The 23,275-nt window shown below is 42.2% G+C and overlaps 1 protein-coding gene and 1 long non-coding RNA gene across 3 annotated transcripts; both read left to right on the forward strand.

Annotated features, from left to right (window-relative positions):
• The first annotated feature begins 1,349 nt into the window (after window positions 1-1,349).
• LOC128841539 (uncharacterized) lies at window positions 1,350-5,926 on the forward strand. Its single transcript, XR_008445870.1, has 3 exons — window positions 1,350-1,644; window positions 3,043-3,141; window positions 5,763-5,926. It is a non-coding gene; the product is annotated as an uncharacterized LOC128841539 (long non-coding RNA).
• A 3,338-nt stretch (window positions 5,927-9,264) lies between these two features.
• On the forward strand, window positions 9,265-19,351 carry LOC128842239 (uncharacterized). 2 transcript variants are annotated; one of them, XM_054038080.1, is made up of 7 exons: window positions 9,265-9,607; window positions 10,828-10,937; window positions 12,829-12,979; window positions 13,591-13,717; window positions 15,262-15,457; window positions 17,161-18,309; window positions 18,972-19,351. In XM_054038080.1, the coding sequence occupies exons 1-6, from the start codon at window positions 9,466-9,468 to the stop codon at window positions 18,301-18,303; spliced, it is 1,869 nt and encodes a 622-aa protein (XP_053894055.1). In that variant the 5' UTR covers window positions 9,265-9,465; the 3' UTR covers window positions 18,304-18,309; window positions 18,972-19,351. The 2 variants fall into 2 exon arrangements, with proteins under 2 accessions (XP_053894055.1, XP_053894054.1); XM_054038079.1 differs by having other exon boundaries at window positions 17,161-19,351.
• The last annotated feature ends 3,924 nt before the right edge of the window (window positions 19,352-23,275 follow it).

Genomic DNA, 23,275 nt, shown 5'->3' on the forward strand with positions numbered 1-23,275 from the left:
AATTTTAGCCACTATGATTGTCTCTAATTCCTCCAGACAATTCTGGTTTTACAATCACACTTCCCAGTTTAAAAATAAGTTTTAGTCTACCCTTTTCCTGTATAAAAGACTCACGCAGACAGGAGAAACCAACTCACTGGCTGACTGTACCGGGGAGTCAATGAACTGGTTTACAGAAGTGCACAAAATAAACCGAAAAATCAGAACAATCACTTTATTTTCTCTAACCTCTTTTAGATCTAGTAATCTAAGGTTAGACTTTTAACTGGATTGACTCAAATCCAGTTTAAAAAATCATGTTTTTAAATTGTGCTGCCCCTTTAAATATACAGTATATGTATCATACTATATCTATTTCTACTATAGCTTAAAGTATATTATCTCATTGTCTCAACTGGAGATGTAGATGAACATGCAGTTGACTTTTCTAAGCTGTTGTAGATACACACACAAAGGTTTCCATGGGGCTTTGGATGTGTTTGGTACAGTATGCGCTCTCTCTCTCTCTCTCTCTCTCTCTCTGAACGGCAGGAGTTTTTTGTATAACACAAAAAATGTAACTTTTCAGCAGTTGCCAGTCACATTTCAGGGCTGAAGCTGCATCACGGCATATATCTGTGCTACTTCAGTCTCAGACCCCATTCAGGAAAGTACTTAAGAACATGAAGTTCAAGGGGACTTAACTACATGCTTGGCAAAGCTCAGGTCATGTGAGCTGACAAGCTATTGCTTCCCTTAGAAGAGGAATTGCTTCATCATACCGGAACAATGGCTTCTGAGTCTCATTGTTTTAAAACTTGTGCTTAGGAATCTTTTTGTTAACAAAATGATTTATCACATTTCTCTTCATACTAAAAAAGGAGGGACCAAATTTTGCCATCTAGAAACACCCTATACTCTGTGGCTGTTTTTGCTGTTGAAAGCTGGATTGCTAAGTGTTCAAAAACTCGTAGTGACACAAGGCCCGATTTCCAGAGATGCTGAGCACGTCCAACTCCAAATGAAGACAATGGGAGTTGAGGGTGCTCAGTCCATTTGAAAATGAGGCCACATTGTGCTATCAGTCAATTTGGCCTAGCGGTTAGTGCATTGAGAAGCCTGGAGGCCTGTGGTCTAGTCCCTGTTCTACCAGTGCTTCTTTGTGTAGCCTGGGGCAACTCATCTAACCTTTCTATCTTGGTTCCACCATTGGTAATACGAGGACAATACTAATTTCTCTGACTTTGAGGATTAATCTTTGTAAAGTGCTTTAAGCATTTAAATTGTTATATAATAGCTAAATAATATTTTATTATTATTACCATGCAGGCCTCCTGTAAATTCTACTATAAGCCAAGGAGCATCTTCCCCTCCCTTCCCTCTTCTTTCCCCACGCCCCCATAAACCATCCCTCCTTTCCCCCATCCCTGCTCACATGAAGTTTGTCACCATGGAAGCCTCATTCAGTTTGCATCTCACTGAACTTGGGCTTCATTGCTGCAGCATTTTGTAGTGAAGTGCAAGGTGGTAACACAACAAGAGAGTGAAAGCCTGGATGAAGCCTTCGGAGGACACTTGCTAACTTCATTGCACAGGAGGCCTGTGGAAATCCTGCAGCTGAGAGATCTGCAGCTGGACCCATCATACTTCACCGTCGGGGCTATTGTGAGTCTCTGCATTTTTCCTCTCCATTTGCTCAGCCAGGCTGTCATTTTATGTCACCTAATGCAGGAGCCAGTTTACGCTGGCAAAGCAGGGATCACAGCAGGATGAACTTTGAGGAGGATTCAAAGTATAAATAGATCCCACATGGAAGTCAGGAAGGAACCTAACCCACCCCATCCCCTCCACAGACAGCAAACATAGCACTGCACAATTAGACAGGGGTAGTAGGAGGCTTTTTGCCTACTTTGGGAGCAACTAGTATTGGATACTCTCAGATGGAGGCGACTGGGCTAAATAGACCTGAATCAAATCCAATATGGCAAGTACTATGTTCCTATGTAGAAAATGATCTGCAACTGCAAAGAAGAAAATATTGTTTGTGCCCTTTTTCTTGTTGCTTTTTGATGTATGAAGAAGACCTGGTTTTAAAATGGTTTGTTTTTCTGCTCGTATTTTTCCACATTTGGACATTGTCTACTCTGTCTTTCCCGGAAGACCCTATGGACAACTAGAGAAACTAGTAGGATTATGACATCACCAAAACCTGTAGAGGGAAACCTTAGCAACTGAGACTATCAGACTGTTTAGAAGTCGGATTCTGTTTTTTGTTAACACCTATATAACAAACCCCTGAGAAACAGTTGGGAGAAAAGACCTCATTGTTAAAAAAATCAACATGCCTTCCCTTTTGCTGAAAGGCTAAGAGTTCCAAGTCCTACAGCACTCTGGGTCTCCAAGGAAACTTCCAGCAAAAACAGCAGAGATCAGACTATATTTCCAGTGTTTCTGAGAATAGCAAGTAGGAAATAATTTTGGAGGGAAGAATACCCCTTTCTGTCCCTCTGCATACATCATGACATTTTTAAAAAGGAAAGCTCCCCCGCCCTTCCTTTTCCCCTTTTCAGGTCACCCTTAATGTCTTTGGCTATTTACCGCATTCTCCCCCAGCAGATTTCACATTGGAAATCCAATCAGGAACTAATACAGCTCTGCAGTTAATTCCCGAGTACCTTCTGTGACTGCCTCTGGGGAGGCATCTAATAGCAGCATTAAGGGAGGGGCTAGAAGAGCAGCTGTGCAGAGGCCATAGATCTCTGTGCCCCGAAATCTGTGGTTGACCTCATAAAATACAGGAAGGGCCAAGCCCTGCCTCTGTTCCTCATCCACTTTTATGAAATGAGAAGGAAACTCCTAACCTCTCTCCAGGTTTTTCCTGCTAGGGGATAACATGACCCTTAACAAAGTGATGGGACGGTGTTGTGATCCACTGATTGTTCTCCATGACATTGCCACAAAGTTACTGGTGCTCCACAAAGTGTTTTTCAAAGTTTGTAGCATGAAAGCAACAATTTTTTTAAAATCATTATTTCATTATTATCATTATTTATTTTATTTTAGGAATTTAATTAAAGAAAAATGACCCAGAGACTCTTAGGAAAACTTGATTCTCTGGAACAATATTCACGCAAAAGACTGGCCAAACATGCAAAGGTTGAAGTAAGTATGGAGCAAATGGAAATCATATCAAGGATAGACGCACCCGTTGTCAGCTTTGAAAGAACTGTTTCTTGAGTTATGCCAGCACCCACACACTATCGTGACTTGCACCATATAATAATATCTAAGGTAGATGGATGAGATAGATGGGAGAGGGAGAGACTGATTTATGTCTGACTGATGATTATTCCAGGCAACAAAGGAATACTGATAAAGCGAGCAGGTCATCTGGCAGCTGAGAAAAGCACAACATTAGAAGTGTGACAGGGAGTACCAAGCATTTGGCCCCCCCTGCTGGAGGCCCTGCCTTTGGTGTACACTGCCCAAAGAAGGCATCCTTTGGGGGAAAATAGCGAGTTTAGATCTCCAAGAGTGGCCTAGAGAGGCCCCCCAAGATCAGCTGCTGGCAGAACTAATGAAAATTGGTCCTCCAGCAGCTAGAAGATTCGGGAGCAGGCGGAAGCCAGTCAGAGCCCAGCAGGCATGATCTTTTGAAGCTGCGGGCTGCAGTTTTTTTGTGCATCTCAGTGAGAAGTGAGCATTTTAAAAAGAACCCCTTCCCTCACTGGCATAACCTCAGATGCACCCCACGCCAATCGCTGCTTTTCTGACCATGTGGCTATGGGAGGCCAATCATGTGCCTCTGAGTCCACATGCATTTTATTTAAAAAAATGATTTGGATTTGGATTTGCAGAGTAATTGTTGCCAAAGAGAAGTAGCCCAGACCCTCCACATGCCAGGCGAGCCTCCCCCACCCAATACAGCCTCCAGGGCCGGCTCCAGGCACCAGCCCACCAATCTTGTGCTTGGGGTGGCACCTGGAGGGGGGCGGCGCGGCGCTCTGGCCCCCAGGGAGAGCGGGGCCACGGCCGGGCTCGCCGCCCTCCCCCCGGCGCTCTGGCCGCCCTCCCCCCCGGCGCCCTCCCCCCGGCCGCCGGGGCGAGAGCGGCGAGCCCTGGCTGGGGCTCGCCACCCTCTCGCCGCCCTGCCCCCTGCGCTCTGGCCGCCGGGGGGAGAGCGGAGCCCCCGCTTGGGCTCACCGCCCTCCTCCCAGGGCTCCGGCCCCCCTCCCCCCGGCCGCCGCCCTCCCCCCGGGGCTCCGGCCGCCCTCCCCCCCCCCCACGGGGGGGGGCGGCCGGCGGCTTTTTTGCCTGGGGCGGCAAAAAAGCCAGAGCCAGTCCTGACAGCCTCCCTCACTTGCCATTGGAACCAACCCCCCATTCTTGCCCATGGCAGCTGTGCGGGTCTCCGGTCTCCCTGTGTGAAAGGGACTGTGCAGGGCTTGGGCTACAACCAAGATGGTTGTGCCACAGGCAGCTGCGTTGTGCGGCTGTGATTGGAAACAGGCTGAGGGCTACATCGCATGTGGGTGGCTGCCTAAAAACAGCCAAACAGTGTGAAAATCCTCACAGCACCCAATGCTTGGGGTCAGCCCCATAATCTGGGGCGTGATGCTGCCATGAACACTTTAAGGATGAGAACACTTGGCAGGTGCTAAGTTTTGATGCATGAACAATATAACTACAGTAGTAGTTTGTTTGTTTTTAGAAGAGTAATGAAATCTCTATTATAAAGCAGCAGTGGGTTGGACTTGTTTTTAGAAGTTAACTTTTGCTTATTTTTCTGACCTGACCTGCCAAGTTCCAGGGACCCAGCTCTGGGTGAACTAGTGAAAGATTGTTTTATATTACAGAATTTAAAGCCCAGGTGGCCATCTTGAGTTAAATATCAATTTACTGCTGTACAATTAAGGCGTGCTCACCTTGCAAGAGGCCCCGCTGGCTCAGATGGGCCCGTGACAAAAAGCCAATGGAGCATCTCACCACAGAGCACCTGTAAATGCACCTGCCACAATGCTAGTGTATGCAGACCAACTCCTCCACTCTTTTCTCATGTACCCAGGGCCAGCTCCAGGCACCAACGCAGGAAGCAGTGCTTGGGGTGGCCAATGGAAAGGGGCGGCACGTCTGGGTCTTCAGCGGGAATTCGGCAGTGGGTCCCTCAGTCCCTCTTGGAGGGAAGGACTGGCTGCCAAATTGCTGCCGAAGAATGAAGCGGCGCGGTACAGCAGCCGCCGTAGTGCCGCCGATCGCGGCTTTTTTTTCTGTTTTTTCCTCTTCGCCGCTTGGGGCCGCAAAAAAGCTGGAGCCGGCCCTGCATGTACCTCCCTCCCCCACCAAATTGTCTGGTTTTATAATGCATTCTTTAAAAAATCGTAGGTTGTCAGAATTTTAGCAAGCTGATTTCTTGGGGAAATCTGTAGTAAAAGTCAGGGTAACGAGTATCACAGTAATACTTAACTAAGCTGTCTCGACAATGCATTGCACTGCCGTTAAAGTAAAAAGACATTTTAAAGTGCATTTAAACTCTGAGTGATTATGTAAAATGGTAGTTTCTTAATAACAGCTCTGCTCCCAATGTGGGTCTTCCAAGGCAAAGATAAGTTAATAAAATAAACAAGATTGTATTGCTTTGACTCATGTTGGCTTTAAATTCAGATGCTTAATTGCAGAAAGAGATAACGATAGCTGGTGGTTCACAAAGTTAGTAATATTTCACGTCATCGAAATAAGTATATTGCAGACCTAACCAATTACGGCCATGTACCCTTGTGTTGCAGAGCCCTGGACTTGGGAAATTGCAGTTAAAGCCATTTGTGACAACCCCATTGACAAGTGAATTTAAAGAAGATTATGATCTACCCAGTGCTAGAACAATAAATATTTCCAGGTCTAAACCTGCACTGCAGTTTTCAGAAGATGAACAGCTCTTCCTACATCAGCAAATAAGGTGACCCCAAACTAGAATGTTTGGTGTTAATTTTAGTTTGACTTAGAGATGCTATAAATATCATTAAAGTACCATAACTCTTTGACTTTTACATCAGTTCACTCTCAGCACAATTAAATGGGAGTTGTTAAAACTATCTTGTTTGCATGATTTACCCAAATCTACAGCCATTTTAAATAGCAATTATTAGTGTCAAAGGTATTATTGTTAGGGAAAACCTTGCAATAAGGGGATTCTGTGCTGTTTCCTAAAGTGAAATGATTCCTCACCATAAAACAGGAAACTGCGTAAACAGTAACTCACATGACTGAAGGATAATTTCTAGCATATCCCAAAAGAAAAAGCTGGAAAAGGACAGGCAGTTAGTTTGCCAGCTGAGCAGGGGTGAAAGTAAGCCAGTACGGGCCGGTACGGTGTACTGGTAAAAAGTGGCCGCTGATACCAGCCCGTACTCAGCACTTTAAGCAGGGTAATTAAAGCGCTGCTGTGGCAGTGCTTTAATGTCATTGCCCCTTTTGCCCCTCCTACCCCAGGCTGCCGATGGGGGGGGGGGCAAAAGGAGCAGCTGCCCCGGGGCCGGCGATTTAAAAGGGCCCGGAGCTCCGACTGCTACTACAGCGGCAGCGGCCAGAGCCCCGGGCCCTTTAAATCACCGCTGGAGCCCCGGGCAGCACAGGCCAGGCAACGCAGATGGGCTGGCTGGGGGACGCTGACCCCCAGCCCCGCTCCTTCCGCCTGAGGCCCCACCCCTTCCAGGGGCCGGCGCTGGCCCCTGTAGTGGTAAGTGTTAAATGTTACTTTTACCCCTGCACCTGAGGATGCAATCTTCCTGTGATCCACAAAGTGATTACATACCAGGGTTTGATGTGCTATGCAAAGTGTGTGTCCATGAGCAATTGGAAGTCAAATCCTAGTGAGGAAAATAGAAAGGAGCATAAATTCTGGCAAATCAAGTGTAAAAGTATATGGCAGGCCAAGAAGGAATTTGAAGATCAACTAGCTACGGACACAGACTAACAGCAAACATTTTTTTAAGGGCATCAAAAGCAGGAAGATTGCCACATGGTCAGTAGGGCTACTGGATGATCAAGCTGCTAAAGGAACACTCAAGGAATACAAGGCCATTGCAGAGAAGCTAAATGAATTCTTTGCATTAGTCTTCACTACAAAGGATATGGAAGAGATTCCCCCATTTGAGCCATTCTTTTTAGATGATAAATTTGAGGAACTGTCCCAGATTAAGGTGTCAGTAGAGGAGGCTTTGGAACAAAATGATAAATTTACCAGTAATAAGTCACTAGGACCAGATGGTATTGTTCTGAAGGAACTAAAATATGAAATTGCAGAACTACTAACTGCGGAATGTAACCCATCAGTTAAATCAACTGCTGAACCAGATAATTGGACAGTAGCTAATGTAACACCTATTTTTAAAAAGGGTCCATGGGTGATCCTGGTAATTATAGGCTTTGGTAAGCCTAACTTCAGCACCAAGTAAAGTGGTTGAAACTATAGTAAAGAATAGAATTATCAGACACACAAATAAAAATGATATGTTTGAGAAGAATCAACACAGCTTTTTGTAAAGGGAAATCATGCCTCACCAATCTATTAGAATTCTTTGTGGGGGTCAACAAGCATGTAGATATGGGTGATCCAGTTGGTATAGTGTACTTGGACTTTCAGAAACCCTTTGACAAGGTCCCTCACCAAAAGCTCTTAAGCAAATTCAGTCGTCATGAGGTAAGAGGGAAGGCCCTCTCGTGGATCATTGATGGGTTAAAAGATATGAAAAAAGGGAAGAAAGTAAGTTTTCACATGATGGAGAGGTAAATACTGGAACCTATGCCATTCAATATGATAAATATTCATAAATGATCTTGAAAAAGGGGTGAACAGTGAGGTGGCAAAATTTGCAGACAATACAAAATTACTCATAGTTTAGTCCAAAGCTGACTGCAAAGAGTTACAAACTCTCACTAAACTGGGTGACTGGGTGACAAAATGGTAGATGAAATTCAATATTGATAAATGCAAAGTACTGTAGTGCAAATTGAAAACATAATCTCAACTATACATACAAAGTGATGGGGTCTAAATTAGCTGATAACACTCAAGAAAGATCTTGGAGTCGTCATGGATAGTTCTCCGAAAACATCTCCTCAATGTGCAATGGCAGTCCAACCAAAAAAAAACACCTAACAAAGTTAGTAACAATTAATAAAGGGATAGATAATAAAACAGAAAATATAATGCCGCTATATAAAATGCATGGTACACCCACACCTTGAATACTCTGCATGCATTTCTTGCTGCCTCATCTCAAAAAAAAGTGCAGAGAAGGGCAACAAAAATGATCAGGAGTATGGAATGGATTCCATACAAGGAGTGATTAAAAAGACTAGGACTGTACAGGTTAGCAAAGAGATGAATAAGAGAGGTTATAATAGAGGTCTATAAAATCATCAGTGGTGTAGAGAAAGTGACTAGAGAAGTGTTTTTTATCTCTTTGCATAACAAAAGTACTAGGGGATGAAATTACTAGGCAGCAGGTTTTAAAGCAAACAAAAAGAAGTACTTCACACAACCTGTGGAACTCATTGCCAGGGGATCTTGTGAAGGCCAAAAGTATAACTGGGATCAAAAAAGAATTAGAGAAATGAGTGGAAGATAGGGCCATCAATGGCTATTAGCCAAGATGGTCTGGGACGCAACCCCATGTTTGGATGTCCCTAAATCTCCGACTGCCAGAAGCCGGAACTAGACAAGTGAAGGACCACTTGAAATTGCTCTGTTCTGTTCATTCCCTCTGAAGCATCTCGCACTGGCCACTGTCAGAGACAGGATACTGGGCTAGATGGACCATTGATCTGACCCAGTATAGCCATTCATACATTCTTATGTACCTATTCCCTGCTACTTGGCAGAGAGGGATAGCACAAAATCAGTACTTTGAACACTCTCAAGTTTGGAGGCATTGTACCTCTGAACACTGCTCCTGCCACAGAAATATAACATTAAATAAAATAATTTGACTTTCATTTCAGTTCTAAGCGCCATTCACAAAGGTTCATTTAATGGACATTCTCTTCCAGATTCAAGACTTATGGGGCAGCTGCTGCAGTTTGTATAGTGCCCATTACAATAGGGAGCTCGAAAATAGCAAGACTGTGTTAGACTGCCAGCCACTCCACAGAAGCAATTTCAAAAGTACTAGGGCCTATACTGGGAACCTTCTGTTCCCATTAAATTCAGTCATAGTTCAAGTGCTCAGCATCTTTCAGGATTAACCCTCTTAGTAAATACACAAAACACTAAATGATAGGGCCCAACCTAACATTTTGGACCTAGAGCTGCCACTCATAAGTGCTAAATTTTGTTATTACCGTTATTTCTCATCACTTTGGTGGTGGTGGTGGGGGGGATACAACCTTTATTTTGCAATATTAGCCAAAGTATTGCTGTATAATTCTGTTACCTTTTCCAACCTGTTTAACTTTTTTTAGTCAGATGTTGATTGTGCATGCTATAAAATGTACAGACTTGATCTTAGTCCTAGCAGGCTTACATCTGTGACCCCAAGACTGACGGCTAGAAAGAGTCACTCTGGCAAACCAACTGCAAGGCCATTTAGTGCTCCAAATACCTTGCAAGCTAAAGCATGTCATCAGAAAGGTACATCTTTACGTAACACAGGGTTACTGCTGATTCTGACATACACCTTCTTCAACTTGTTTAGCAATTTTGTAAAACACTGTATGCAAAGGATTGATATTTGATTTCACATTTCAAAAAGCATGACTTTAGCACTATTGCACCCTGTCTACACTAAACTATGTCTTCACTGCCAAAAGGCATGTTTTTACATCGAGAGTGTTAGTTAACTTGATGGAAAAAATGCATTTTTCCAGAAAAAGAAATATGGTTGCAAGAAACAATTTGTTTGGATGCGTTGAGCTTACAGGCCCTTGCATCTACACACAGGGCCGGCTCCAGGTTTTCTGCCGCCCCAAGTGGCAAGAAAAAAAAAAAAAAGCCGCGGCAGTGTGATCGTGCCGCTCCACTCTTCGGAGGAAATTCGGCGGCAGGTCCTTTGCTCCGAGAGGGACTGAGGGACCCGATGCCGAATTGCTGCTGAAGACCAGGACGTGCCTGGAGCCGGCCCTGTCTACATGTAACAGCCATCTAAGATATAAGTGATGACTCTACATGTGGGAGAAGGTCTTTAGCTCAGATATGGTTGAACCAGTACATTGTGAAAAGGAAACCACAAATGTTGCAGCTGCACTGGTTCAAGTAGTTCTCCTAACTCAGGGGTTCTCAAACTAGGGGTAAGGACCCCGCAGGGGGTCGTGGGTTATTACATGGGGGGGTTGCGAGCTGTCAGCCTCCACCCCAAACCCCGCTTTGCATCCAGCATTTATAATTGTTTTAAATATATTTAAAAGTGTTTTTACTTTATAAGGGGGGGGGTCACACTCTGAGGCTTGCTATTTGGAAGGGGTCACCAGTACAAAAGTTTGAGAACCACTGTCCTAATCCAACAATTCAGTTCCCTGTGTTAGGAAAAGAGCAAAAAGCCCTTGCTCCTGGAGACAGTACTGAGCATTATAAGATATGTGTTGCGGAATCTCAGAATGTGCTGGTACAACCACAGATGAAAGGAGTGCTGTATGTGAATGAGTCAGAACGGTTCTGTTTAAAAAATAGTGTTTCAGGGTAAATCTGCTACATCATTGCAAGGGAGCAAAACATTACATGCAATCACTGTCCCTTCAGCAGTTTCCTTGCTTGATGTGGCTGCTTATTTTAATGATTAATTCACCTTTAATGTAATCTATTAATTTAAAATACTGCACTATAATAATCTCTTCAAATTATTCCTAAATTCATAGAGAATCTGCACACGTTAAAAGAAGATTTTATTTCATTAAAACTAAACCAAAAAGTAAAACCTGCTAGTCTTAGACCAAAAGTTCACAGAAGACCAAAGTGGAACTCAGAGGTAAATTCCACTCTCATCTTAATCCCAAACTACTAACTAATACTCTCCATTGCTGTCTTAACTCTAGCCAGATTTACACATGCTTTAAAACCGATACTAATTTCTTCTTGGGTTGGTTTACATCATCTTTTGGGGTATGGAAGAAGGAGGTGTCTGTTTGAGGGAAAATTCCTCTTCTGGTTGTAATCTAGATATCCATGAAAATCACTCACCATAGTGAGGGGCAAATTAGAGATGCTAGTTAGTTAGTTCTTTTTTTTCTGCAAGAAATCAGATCACAATTTTTTTCTAGTGAAACATAATTTTTTCAAATTTTTTCATGGCTGTGTCCCCTTTTGCAAAAATTAAAACATTTTATTTTGTATAATTTAACATAACAAACTTGAGGGTATTTAGAATAAATTCTAAAACAAGATTGCTACAAGGTGAGGCAATCTTGCAGAAAGTTCTGAACTTGATGTACATACAATATAAACGTCAACTGTAAATTCAGGGAAGTGAACAGTGCTGAAAAATGTTTTGCTGGAATGGAGCCTGAAAAAATGAGTGAACATGTGACTATGGGGCGACTTGCTAGAGGCATTCCTGGAATAGATGCTTCTCTTGCATGAACGCCACATTAATATAACACAACCTGCATACAGTAAAAGTAAATATCTTAAGGTGGACCAGACAGCCAAAAAATATGCCAATGGAACAAACTAAAAGTGAAAAAATCAGCCTTCTGCCTACTGAGCACTAAAACAAAATATTTCTTGTAATAAACAATTAGCTTTTATTATTAATCATATTTATTACGGCAGTGCCGAAGGGCCAACCAAGAATAGGGCTGTCTTGTGCTTGATGCTTAGTAGAAGGTCCTTCCCGAGGGGCTTAGAATCTAAATAGACAAGACGGACAGAGTGGGGGAAAGGGGCAAAACACACAAGCAGGATATGAACAATGCGATGGCAATAATTGTCATATTAATTTCAGAGTTTTGGGGGGGTTGGGTTTAGTTAGGAGGGGATGAGCTAAATGGAAAGAAAAGGCAAGGGAAGGAGGTGAGGGACAGGGCAGGGGAGAAGAAGGTAAAAGGGGCAGGCGTGGAGCTTTGTTTTTGTTGTTCAACATAATTATAACCCTTTGTGGCTAAATACATTCTGATTGGCATAGCTAGACTTTTTTCCTTCCCCTCTGAGCTATAACAACTAGTGCCTGCTTTCAGAACGCTGATACACCCAAGGATTTTCCTTCAGGGTAATGGCCAGATTCCAATTTCAGATGTGCATCAGCATGTAGTTAAAGAATACGTAACATTTTGCCAATAGCTACAACATAGTGATATCTAAGCTGCCACACCTTATCCCTATACTTAAAAGAGGAAATATCAGTTGTAATCCTATGGGTATCTACTGACAAATACTGACTTTTTAACAGCTATTTTTATACTAGGCACACAAGCAATATTGTGGATTTTTTTTTCTTTTTCATTTAGGTAGGCAGTGTTTGCTCACATATCTGAGCCTAGCACCTGTCTCTAAATATGAAATCTACAAAATCTGTATAAGCGATCCACATTTGTGGATACTTACTTTAATTGGGCAGTCAGATTCTGTCATGAGCTTAGTATAAATGGTTATGCAATGATCTGGTATAACAGTTCCTGTTTCTTATTTATAATTCAAGTGACTGGGCTCTTTCATTTTACACAAATGCTACACTTCCTAATCTTTTTGTTTTATTCCGTCTATGATTTTTTTGCTTTAAATGCATGATCATTTAAAGTTTCTAACCTACTATTTGCCATGAAGATAATTTAAAAGTTTTCATGTTAGGGTTATATTTTTAATGGTGGCTCATTACAAATATGATATGATGTTAACATGTACACATACTTCCTCATATCCAGGTTGAAAATGTTCTGAAGTTGGATGTCCTCTGTCAGCAAGATAGCCAAGCCCATTTACCATCTACTCTTGACCATATGGACACTTCTCATTGGTGCCCTCCTAAAAGTGCCAATAGTCAGAGTGACGAGTCATTTCTAACAGCTTTAATTGGTAAGAATCAGTGAAATCCTTATGTATCTACAGTTGAGGAAAATACCTGGAGATTTACCAGTAGCATTGCATTGCCTTAGATTCAAATTAGAAGAAAAGTTTTACTTGGAGAAATTAGCAGCGACAATTGGGTAAAAGGACACATCCTGCTTAAATGGGCTATTAAATGTGCATAATTCTAACTTGTTTAACTTACATTTTTCTTTAATTATTTAATTTATTTTTATGACATCAGTTTAAGAAAAAAACAGAAACGTGAGTAACTGTAGGAATGTGCAATGTTCCCTAAGATGGGAAATTCTATGTGACCTGCCACACTTCTGCTACCGTCTTGAATTCCTTGTTCTGAAGAAGAAATCCTTATGGCTGAATGTATTGTTGCTGCAGCACCATGCTGTCAAAGATGAAGACAACATAAGACACCCTCTCTGCAAAGCTGTAGGCCAGGATCGGTCAGTTTAGACCACTGATGGGATTTGCTGAAGCTCTCCCATGTGCTTTATAATACCTAACGCCTATACTATTTTCCAACAGCAGCCTATGAGAAGTAACTTTTATCTCCCTTATTTGCACATATACATATCACATACGAAAACTCACTGTCTTTTCAGGGGACAAGATAGCGCAATACAGTATTTATGGGGAAGCTGGCAAATTCGTTGCTCAACAGCTAGAGAGAGACAATAAAATCAGAGTCTGTGTAAATGGCCATTTGCCATTAGATGGTCTGAAAGAAAGGTAATTACTGACAGACTGTAAATAATACTGCAAATCTAAGTTGAATTACTTTCTGAATGACCTACTGTGTGGCATCCCAATAGTCAATGACTGGCCTTACTACCTGGTTAGATCTCACAAGACAAGTAAAGTCAGGCCTGGGCAGTAGTTGGAGTGGAGAACTTCAAGGAGTGTCTAGGATGACAAAGCAGGAAGTGGTACTAGCAATTCAGTGGGTAGCTCTCAATACTGAACCAATGCCCCTGGATGATGCTAAGAAGCCCTGTGCTGCTTAAAGTGCCATTTTTATTGTAAAGCTTAAAAGACAAGTCATGCTGGTCATCAAAGATCCCCTTGGCACTTTTGCAAGGACAAAGACATTAACCTAGGAGTCCTGGTCAAATTCTAACTCAAGTAATTGCCGTCTGCCTACTTACGTTGCCCCTGCAGTTTCACGTGGTTATGGTATTCTTCACCTCTCCTAAGCTGTTGCCTAGTGTTGCTGTGCACTGTTGAGCCATTGTTATACCCCATTCAGACCCGACTGCATGAAAGTGTTGAACTGATTTTGCTCTGTGTACCAGAGAGGTGGGCAGCCTTTGCTGATTAAAGGGGAAGGCAGAGAAGGAATTAGATCAGGTGAATCACCTCAGCTGCCCATGTTTAAAGTGAGTTGTCTGACAGACCATTCTCAATGTATCTGAGATGGGGGTTGTTAGCATGAGGGCTCTGCATCTCATGGCTTGAATCAGCATGGGGACAAATGGTCATGCCAGACCCTGCTGGACCTTAGAGGTAATGTCTGAGCCTGTTGCAGGACATACAACGTCCCTGAGCCATGGAAGGGGTCGATGGACCCCATTAAGCTGTGCCCCCAGGAGAACTCAGTGGCAGCCCATGATAGGACAATTGTGCAACACGGGTCGCCAATACGAGCAGGTTGAATCAGGAAAGGACATACATGTATAAGATAGTTCTGTGTTAACAAACCTGTACTCACAAAGGGCTAGGTTTTCAAAAGAGCTCAGCACCTACATTCAGTATCACAATGGGTGCTGCTGGGCACTGAGCTCTTTTGAAACTCTGCCTGTGCATTTCCACAAAGCCTATTTCTTTCTCCTTTTTGCAGCCTGATATTTGGCAATTCTCATGATGAGCAAAACCTTCAGGAAAAGCTGTCTGCACTGGAGCTGGAGGTATAATTTTCAGCTCAGGTGGATGTAGGTGCGCCAGCTTTGATAACGCAGTGCACTAAGAACAGCAGTGTAACCATAGAGGTGCAGATGGGTGGACAGGCTAAGTACCAAGGGTCTGGGACAGGATTATACTCAGGGCGGCTAGCCCATCCACTGTGCTACACTGCTATTTTTAGCATGCTAGTTCAATCAAAACTAGTATGCGCACGTCCACCCGAGGTGGGAATTACACTTCCAGCATGAAGTGTTGTCATATCCTAAGCTGAATGCCCATACCTGCTTTTAAAACATTGTTGTCTGAACATGTTTCAAGTAACAAGCAGCTATCTGCATCATCACTTGTTTAACTATGGCCTTCTTTATTTTAAGAAATGACGCTCCTCTGAAAGAAGGTGTTTTTAATCTTGAAGAAACAGAAAGGAAGAATAATTTTCACCTGTCTAAATCTGCTTCAGAAGAAAAGAAAAACCTCATCTCCTTGACTATTGAGGAGGAAATGGAAAAACCAAATGCCAAAATAATCAATGTGGGCTCTCCAAAAGCAAAATCTCCCAGGCCGGTGATGGTAATGTCCTGTTTACCGTCCCTGTTGTGTTTGGTAAAGTTTACAACGGGTCTCGTATGCTACTGCATGCTGCTATTAAAAGAATATTCTATTCTGAAATAAGACCAGACTTCTGAACACTTGAGATTCCTACAATAATAGCTTGCTATTTCATTATCCGTATTTGGAATAGTATGCATACAGAGTAACTTTTAGCAGGAATGGAATCCTGCCCCCAGTGAAGTCAATGGGGATTTTGCCAGGATTCCGCCCTAGATCAGTGGTTCTCAACCAGGGATACATGTGCCCCCGGGGATATGCAGAGGTCTTCCAGAGGGTACATCAACTCACCTAGATATTTGCCTAGTTTTACAGCAGGTTACGTAAAAAGCACTAGCGAAGTCAGTACAAACTAAAATGTCATACAACAACTTGTTTATATTGTTCTATATACTATTTGCTGAAATGTAAGTACAATATTTACATTCCAGTTTATTTATTTTATAATTATATGGTAAAAATGAGAAAGTAAGCCATTTTCAGTAATAGTGTGCTGAGACACTTGTATTTCTGTTTGATTTTGTAAGCAAGTAGTTTTTAAGTGAGGTGAAACTTGGGGTACAGAAGACAAATCAGACTCCAGAAAGGGGTACAATAGTCTGGAAAGGTTGAGAGTCACTGCCCTACATCATATGTCTAACACCTTAGCTTCTGGCCAGTGTCCTACGCTCTCAGTTGAAGGCTGTCTGGAGAGAAGGGAGTGAGTGCAATTTTTAGCCCCTGAAGAATAGGGTAAATTAGGACTCTTGGAAGGAGCCAACCTGATCCCATTTCCAGCACACTTGACATGATCTGCTGCCAGTTCCTGCTCAGTTTGCAAACCAGCAGGGTGAGGGAAGAGACCTCTATTGGGATCTGGCGACAGGGAGGAACTGGCTTAGAGCAAGCAACAGAGCGAGAAAGTAGTGCAGGCTGCAGATGGTTGGGGGGGCGGGGGGTAGCAGCACATTCTGGCACCCAATAATGGGTGAGAGGCTTTTTTGATAAAGGAAAGGGAATAGGACACCTGCTTAGCATGCAGATAGGAAAGGAGATGAGGAATTGGTGATGAATACCGATGTGGTACTAGTCCCTCAGTAAAGAGGAGTAAGGACAAATACACACATCCACAATGCTTTAAGGCTTAAGATTTCATGATTAATTTTAAGGCCTAGTAAAATGCAATTTGTGCTTTATGTTGGCAATTGAACCCCGTGGTCTGACCAGACTTCTTTAGGATTGACGTTTGAGCTAACTTGCATCAAACATGTCCTGAATGAACTCTAGCCATGGAGCCTGAATTCACTTGCTGTGGTATTTTCTGTTTCTGGAGTTATTGGCTATTTTTTTCAGACATATGTAAAGATTTCAAAAAACTCTGGAGGTCTTTCCTTCCACTGGGACCTCTATGTATCTCTTTTTTGTTTTTTCTACAGTTTTCTGTATTGTACGTGGATACTCACGCTCTACTTTGGCTAGAAACAAGTGTCAAAAATGTACGATAAATACAGTTTATGTGGATATCAGCACCATGTGACTGTTAGTGAGATATCTTGCTATATTATCTGATCTGATCCTATATATTTCTGCATCTTCAATATATTCTTGGCCTTCTTTATGTAAATATCTCAGAAACTATATCAGTAAGAAAGGAGCAAACTAAAGTTCCATTTTTTTTCCTACAGAAAGTGAGTGAAACATACCCCATCGTTTATGCTGAAGAAGAATATATGCAAAACTTTATTTTGAAGAGGTGGCTGCATTTACATGGAGATAAAGTGTCTTATGACTCAGAAAAGGAAAATGGTGAGGTACAAACAAATCCAAATTCAGTTTTACAAAACAACTGCGATTATGCCCTTGCCTTAGTTGGAAAGGAAGAAAAGAATACTTTTAATGTAGCTGTGAAGGGGAATAAAAAGCTAAAAAGAACATTATCCGGGAAACGGAAAATCACTATTCATATTTTATCTTCAGATGGAAAAAGTAGGAGCTTAAAAGATTCACAGAAGGAAAAAACTTTTGTGCAGAAAATAGTTGGTAGCTTTCATGATGTTGAAGTACCAATCAGTAAGCTTACATCAAAAGACAGGAATGTTTCAGCAACAAGGGCTGAATGTAACCCTGATGGCCTTGTTATATTTGGAGTAAACCCAAAAGCTGCAGCACACCAATCTGCTAAAGCAAATGCAGCAACCGTCACTAAATCTCACGGCTCTTACAGCAAGCCACTAACCATGGCCTCCCAGCTTCATAAAAAAGGCAGGTTGGCTCATTCATCACAGTTGGATTATATATCCATAACAAAACCTATTAAAATACCTGACTGTCCAAATGTCAATTCACAGTCATTTCACAAAATCTCAATGAAACGTGATCATTTGGAAAACAAAAGGATTATTCTGTCTGGGGCTTGTTTTAAGGAAAAACCTCCACTTAGTCAGAACAATGAAGTATCCAAACCTGCCAGGTGTTCTCAACCAGCTTCTTGCAAGGAAGAAACATCAGCTGAGATAAAGCTAAATAATAAGGAACATTGCATAGATAGTAGGAAAGGCCAAGAATGGGATAATACTGTGGAATTCTGGAGCACTCGCAGATCTTCAGCATCACTGAAAAATTCACATGCAGTGCCAGACAACAGCCCTGAGCCCCAGAAAAAAGCAATGCTACCTGAACGTCCAGCATCATTACCTGTTAACTTCAATCATCCAATTATTAGTATACCAACTGCACAATGTGATGCCTCAGAATTCAGGATAAAAAAAGTTGATGCTGAATTTACAGACGACACTGATACTCCAAAGGACACCAGTCGTTACAATTAACTGATGGTATGTCTAACAATGGGCTACCAAAGATTTATGGGATCGATCTATTTCTGAAATGAATGCATCTGCCAATCTAGATGTTATGGTAATTTTTTCTCAGAACAGCTATTATTCTGTACATGAACTTATGTAAGCCATGAGATGTTTGCAATTACAATGAATTATGATATAGCAATTATAAGGGGATGTGTTTCTCTTAAAAATTACGATAATTGATAGGCCTTTATTCAATGGTTTTACTAGGCACATATAAGAAGCATTAAACTCCTATTTCAAGCACAGAAGTTACTTCTTTTAAATCCTGAATGACTTTGTGTGTGAACATTTTAATGCATTAAGATATTATCTTTACTTTTAAATACAGAGAGAAAAGGTATTTAGAGTATTATCCACCTTTCTTCCTTAATTTATTGCATAGATTTAAAAAATCTTACAACATCCAGTACTGTGAATTTCACATTGCTTATCATCTATGTTGTATATTTCAAGATTCTAGCCCAAGTCCTCCCTTGCAATGTTAACAAAATTGTATTTAGTGGAATTAGGCTTTTAATATTTAGCAATATTGGATTAGGCTGGAGTTCTCCATAAAATACATTGTAGACAACATGCGTAGACTAATGACTACTTTGATTCACTTATTCTCAGCTAATATTAAATCACAGGCACTTAAAAAGAAGAAGAAGAAAAGGCTTTCAGCGGGATAGATTGTCTCCATATGGGAAGTGTTTGGAACTGAAATGAATGCAGGAGATTTTCATCATGCTACTTAGAAGATGTCTTACCAGATGAAACTAAATTTACACATTGTACTCAGACCTGATAGTTTGAACTTCTGAATAGACATGCAATTTCACTCCTATAACTCTTTCAGTAAGCAACATGTAAGAACCCCACACTTCCAATCATTACGTGCCTAAATGGTGATGCAAGTCCATGGGCCCTTGGCTTTATCTCCTTACATTGCTAGAGTACATGCAACATACCTGAGCACCTCATTTGGTTTCTGAACTGAGCTGATGTGTTTGTACATGTAAACACTGTATTTGTAATGCTTTGCCTATAAATGAAATTACTGAGGAACAGATTTGATGTTGGGGTCATTTTGTCTTTTTCTTTTTTAATTTCCTTAATTAAGTTCACACAGCTCCACCCACATGCTTGTTGCCGAGCTATGCAACCTTTCTTGTAAAGTGTCAAAGTAGCAAAGTTCATGTTCTCTTTGACCTTGCTGCATCAAAGACAGCCAACTATTTAGACTCCAAAATATATCTTTGTCTGCCCAACATCCCTGTTGCCTTTGTATGTATTTTTGAAAACTATGGATTTATTTTTGTAAATGTGGCTGGATCACCATTGAATGCCCAAACCGAGACACTCCTCCACTCAAGCTGGTAGCTGAAGGCTCTTTTAGATTTAAAATTGTTCAATATATTCTAAATCCAACACCATGCTAATCCTTCCTCTTGCCCTGTACAATCCTTCCATCCACCAGCATGTTATATTTCACCCCCAGCTCTCACTACAACCCCAGCACCTCTGCAGGCTTCTGGTGGCTGGTGAGAGGAAGGCAGCTGGAAGACTGGAGTTAACCATCTGGTGAGTATCTCTGGGGCACTTCTGTCTTATTTCAGAGTAACAGCCGTGGTAGTCTGTATCCGCAAAAAGAAGAACAGGAGTACTTGTGGCACCTTAGAGACTAACAAATTTATTAGAGCATAAGCTTTCGTGGACTACAGCCCACTTCTTTGGATGCATCCGAAGAAGTGGGCTGTAGTCCACGAAAGCTTATGCTCTAATAAATTTGTTAGTCTCTAAGGTGCCACAAGTACTCCTGTTCTTCTTTCTGTCTTATTGTTATTGATTAACTTTGGGGAGTGAAAGAGGAGCATTTCCGGTGCTGGGAACTTGCTATTGAATTTGATAGGACTGGGCTCGTTGCTGTGTTTTGAAATTTAGACTTGGTTGCCTTGCAGTTAGATGAGTTATCACCTGCTTCTAGCAGGCCTCTTTGAAGTGAGAGAAGAGCAGTTTTGATTGGATAGGCCAGTGATTAGAGGCAGATTCCAACTGTTTGTAGGGCCGTGGTTGGTAAGGCAAAGGCAGCTGGGATACTAAGGGAATTAGCCAGCTGAGGAAAGCAGGGATATAAATTGTGTGGTGTTTTCCTTAATTTGCAGGTACTCTACAATGGGACGAAAATGGTGTGTTGCCAACATCACTGCCAGCTCTTCCTCTGCCTGCACCTGTGGGGCCCTCTGCCAGAGAGGCATCCTGACCCTGGAGGCTTCCATCCAGGCCCTGGTCTCGACTTGCTAGGAATGTGGCCTGCATGTCCCTGCTGATTAAAGCCAGGCAGGGGGAACCACTCGGTGTGAGAGATGTCTGTTGGTGGAATCCCTCAGGGAGCAGGTAAGAGCTGCAGGAGGAGAGGCTCACTGGCATTTAATCTAGGAGCACAAGGACTTCATTGACGGGACAGGCTGCACATGGAAACATTTGGGATGGAGGATGCTAGCTGAATACAGATGACTACAGTAGCACCAGCGTAAGAAGGAGAATGGCTGCTTGCTGGGGAGGAGACTAGCTGCTGGCCACCTCGGGCAATAGATAGTGCTCCACTCTCCACCCAGATCCCCCCATGCATTGAGATGAAGAACTATTATGCTGTACTGGCAACAGGAGATGAGGAACAGACCCCAGTGGCTGAGGAGGAGGAGTCATTCGCCCCAAAAGCTGGGAGGCTCATGGCCATTGCACCCAACAGGAGGAGGTGTAGGATGCTGGTGGTCAGGGACTCCCTTCTGAGGGGGATGGAGCCATCCATCTGCTGACCTGACATAGTGTCCTGGGAGGTGTGCTGCCTGCCTGGAGCCTGCATCTGAAATGTTACACAGTTTACCGAGGTTCATCCATCCCTCTGACCACTCCCCCATGCTGCTCATCCAGGTATGACCCTGAGCAGATCAGCAGTGACTCCAGGGTCAGGAGTGTAGGTTCTGATCTTAGTCATCCTCCCAGTTTAGGATGTGCATGGCCCTGCCTGGTCCTTTACCCTCGAGATGAATGCATGGCTGCACAGATTATATCAATGTGTGGGCTTTGGCTTCCTTGATCACAGGCTGCTATTCCAGGAAGAAGGTCTGCTGGGAGAGATGGGGTCCACCTGACTACAGAGGAAAAGAGCATCTTTGTGCACCGGCTTGCCAACCTAGTGAGCAGGGCTTTAAACTAGGTTCAAAGGGGGCAGGTGAGTATAAAAAGAAGTGACCTTAACAGAGAGCTAGATATTGAGGGGGACGTGGAAAATTACAATGGGGTCATAGGAGCAAACAGAGGGAAATCAGTGGGGGAATCTGTTTAACATCTTCGATGTTTATACACAAATGCAAGGAATATGGGGAATAAACAGGAAGAACTGGAAGCATTAGTCCATCAGCCTTCTTGATGTCATTAGTTATTAGCTCTCTTTCCCTGCTAGGTAGCGGAACTACACTTTCCATTGTCTTTCTGCTGCTCCTAATGTATTTAAAGAACCTCTTATTATTATTTTTTATGTCCCTTGCTAGGTGTAACTCATTTAGTGCATTAGCCTGTTTGGTTTTGCCCCTACATTTTTGTGTTGTTCTGTACTCCTCATTAGCAATTTGTCCATGTTTCTACTTTTTATAGGATTCCTTTTTAATTTCCAGGTCATTAAAGAGCTCCTGATGGAGCCATATTGGCCTCTTACTATCCTCCCTATTTATCCTTCACTTCGGAATAGTTTGCAGTTGTGCCTTTAGTATTGTCTCCTTGAGAAACTGCCAGCTGTCCTGCACACCTTTTTCCCCCATGAGATTGTCTTCTATTTTGCTTCAGTCTTCATTAAAAAGGTTAACAATGACCAGAAGCTTAACACAATTGATACTAACAATTAGGGGGAAAGAATGCAAGGCAAAATAGAGAAAGAAGAGGTGAAAGAATATTTAGATAAATGTGATGTATTCAAGAAAGCAGGGCCTGATTAACTTCAAATTATGATGCTCTGAAGCAATCTCAGAACCATTAGTGATTATATTTGAGAACTCACAGAGGACGGGTGAGGTCCCAGAGGACTGCAGAAGGGCAAATATAGTACTTTTCATTAAAAAGAGGAATAAAGAGGACCATTGGAATTATAGACCAGTCAGATTAACTTTGATACATAGAAAGATACTGGAACAAATTATTAAACAATCAATTTGTAAATACCTACAGGACATAGCATTATAGGAAATAGCCATAAAAGATTTGTCAAGAACAAATCATGCCAAACCAACCCAATTTCCTTCTTTGTCAGGGTTACTGGCCTAGTGGATAGGGAGAAGAAGTAGATGTGATATATCTCAATTTGAATAAGGCTCTTGACACAGTCCATCATGACATTCTTATAACTAGGGAAATATGGACTAGATGAATTTACTATAAGGTTAGTGCACAACTGCTGAAAGACACTACTCAAAGAGTACTTATCAGTTGTTTGCTGTCAAACTGGAGGGCTCATCTAGTGGAGTCCCACAGGCATCAGTCCTGGGTCTGGTACTAATCAAAATGATTAATGACTTGGATAGTAGTGGAGGAGAGAATATGGTTATAAAATTTGCAGATGACACCAAGCTGGGAGGGGTTGCATGCATTGTGTTGGACATGATTAGAATTTAAAATGATCTTGACAAATTGGAGAAATGGTCTGCATTCAACAAGATGAAATTCAGTGAACATAAGTGTGATGTTTCACTCCATATTTTTAATGAAAATATGCTTATAATATGAATGACATAACTGAGATATACTTTATGCAAGATGGCTCATGTAAGATATCATTGGAAAGGTTATGATTTACTGAATGTGATTATCCAATTTGTATGCATGTATCATTTCTGTATCTGAAGTTAGGAATATTAATTATGTATCTGTATTTCAAATGTGTTACTTTGGGCGTCACCCC

Source organism: Malaclemys terrapin, chromosome 8, assembly GCF_027887155.1.
Source record: "Malaclemys terrapin pileata isolate rMalTer1 chromosome 8, rMalTer1.hap1, whole genome shotgun sequence".
NCBI classification, from domain to species: domain Eukaryota; kingdom Metazoa; phylum Chordata; order Testudines; family Emydidae; genus Malaclemys; species Malaclemys terrapin.

Coding starts and splice junctions, on each gene's coding strand:
- LOC128842239 (XM_054038079.1), top strand. CDS start 9,466: ATGTACAGACTTGATCTTAGTCCTAGCAGGCTTACATCTGTGACCCCA. Junction 9,608..10,827: donor TAAAGCATGTCATCAGAAAG/GTACATCTTTAC, acceptor CTAAATTCATAG/AGAATCTGCACACGTTAAAA. Junction 12,980..13,590: donor ATTTCTAACAGCTTTAATTG/GTAAGAATCAGT, acceptor CTGTCTTTTCAG/GGGACAAGATAGCGCAATAC.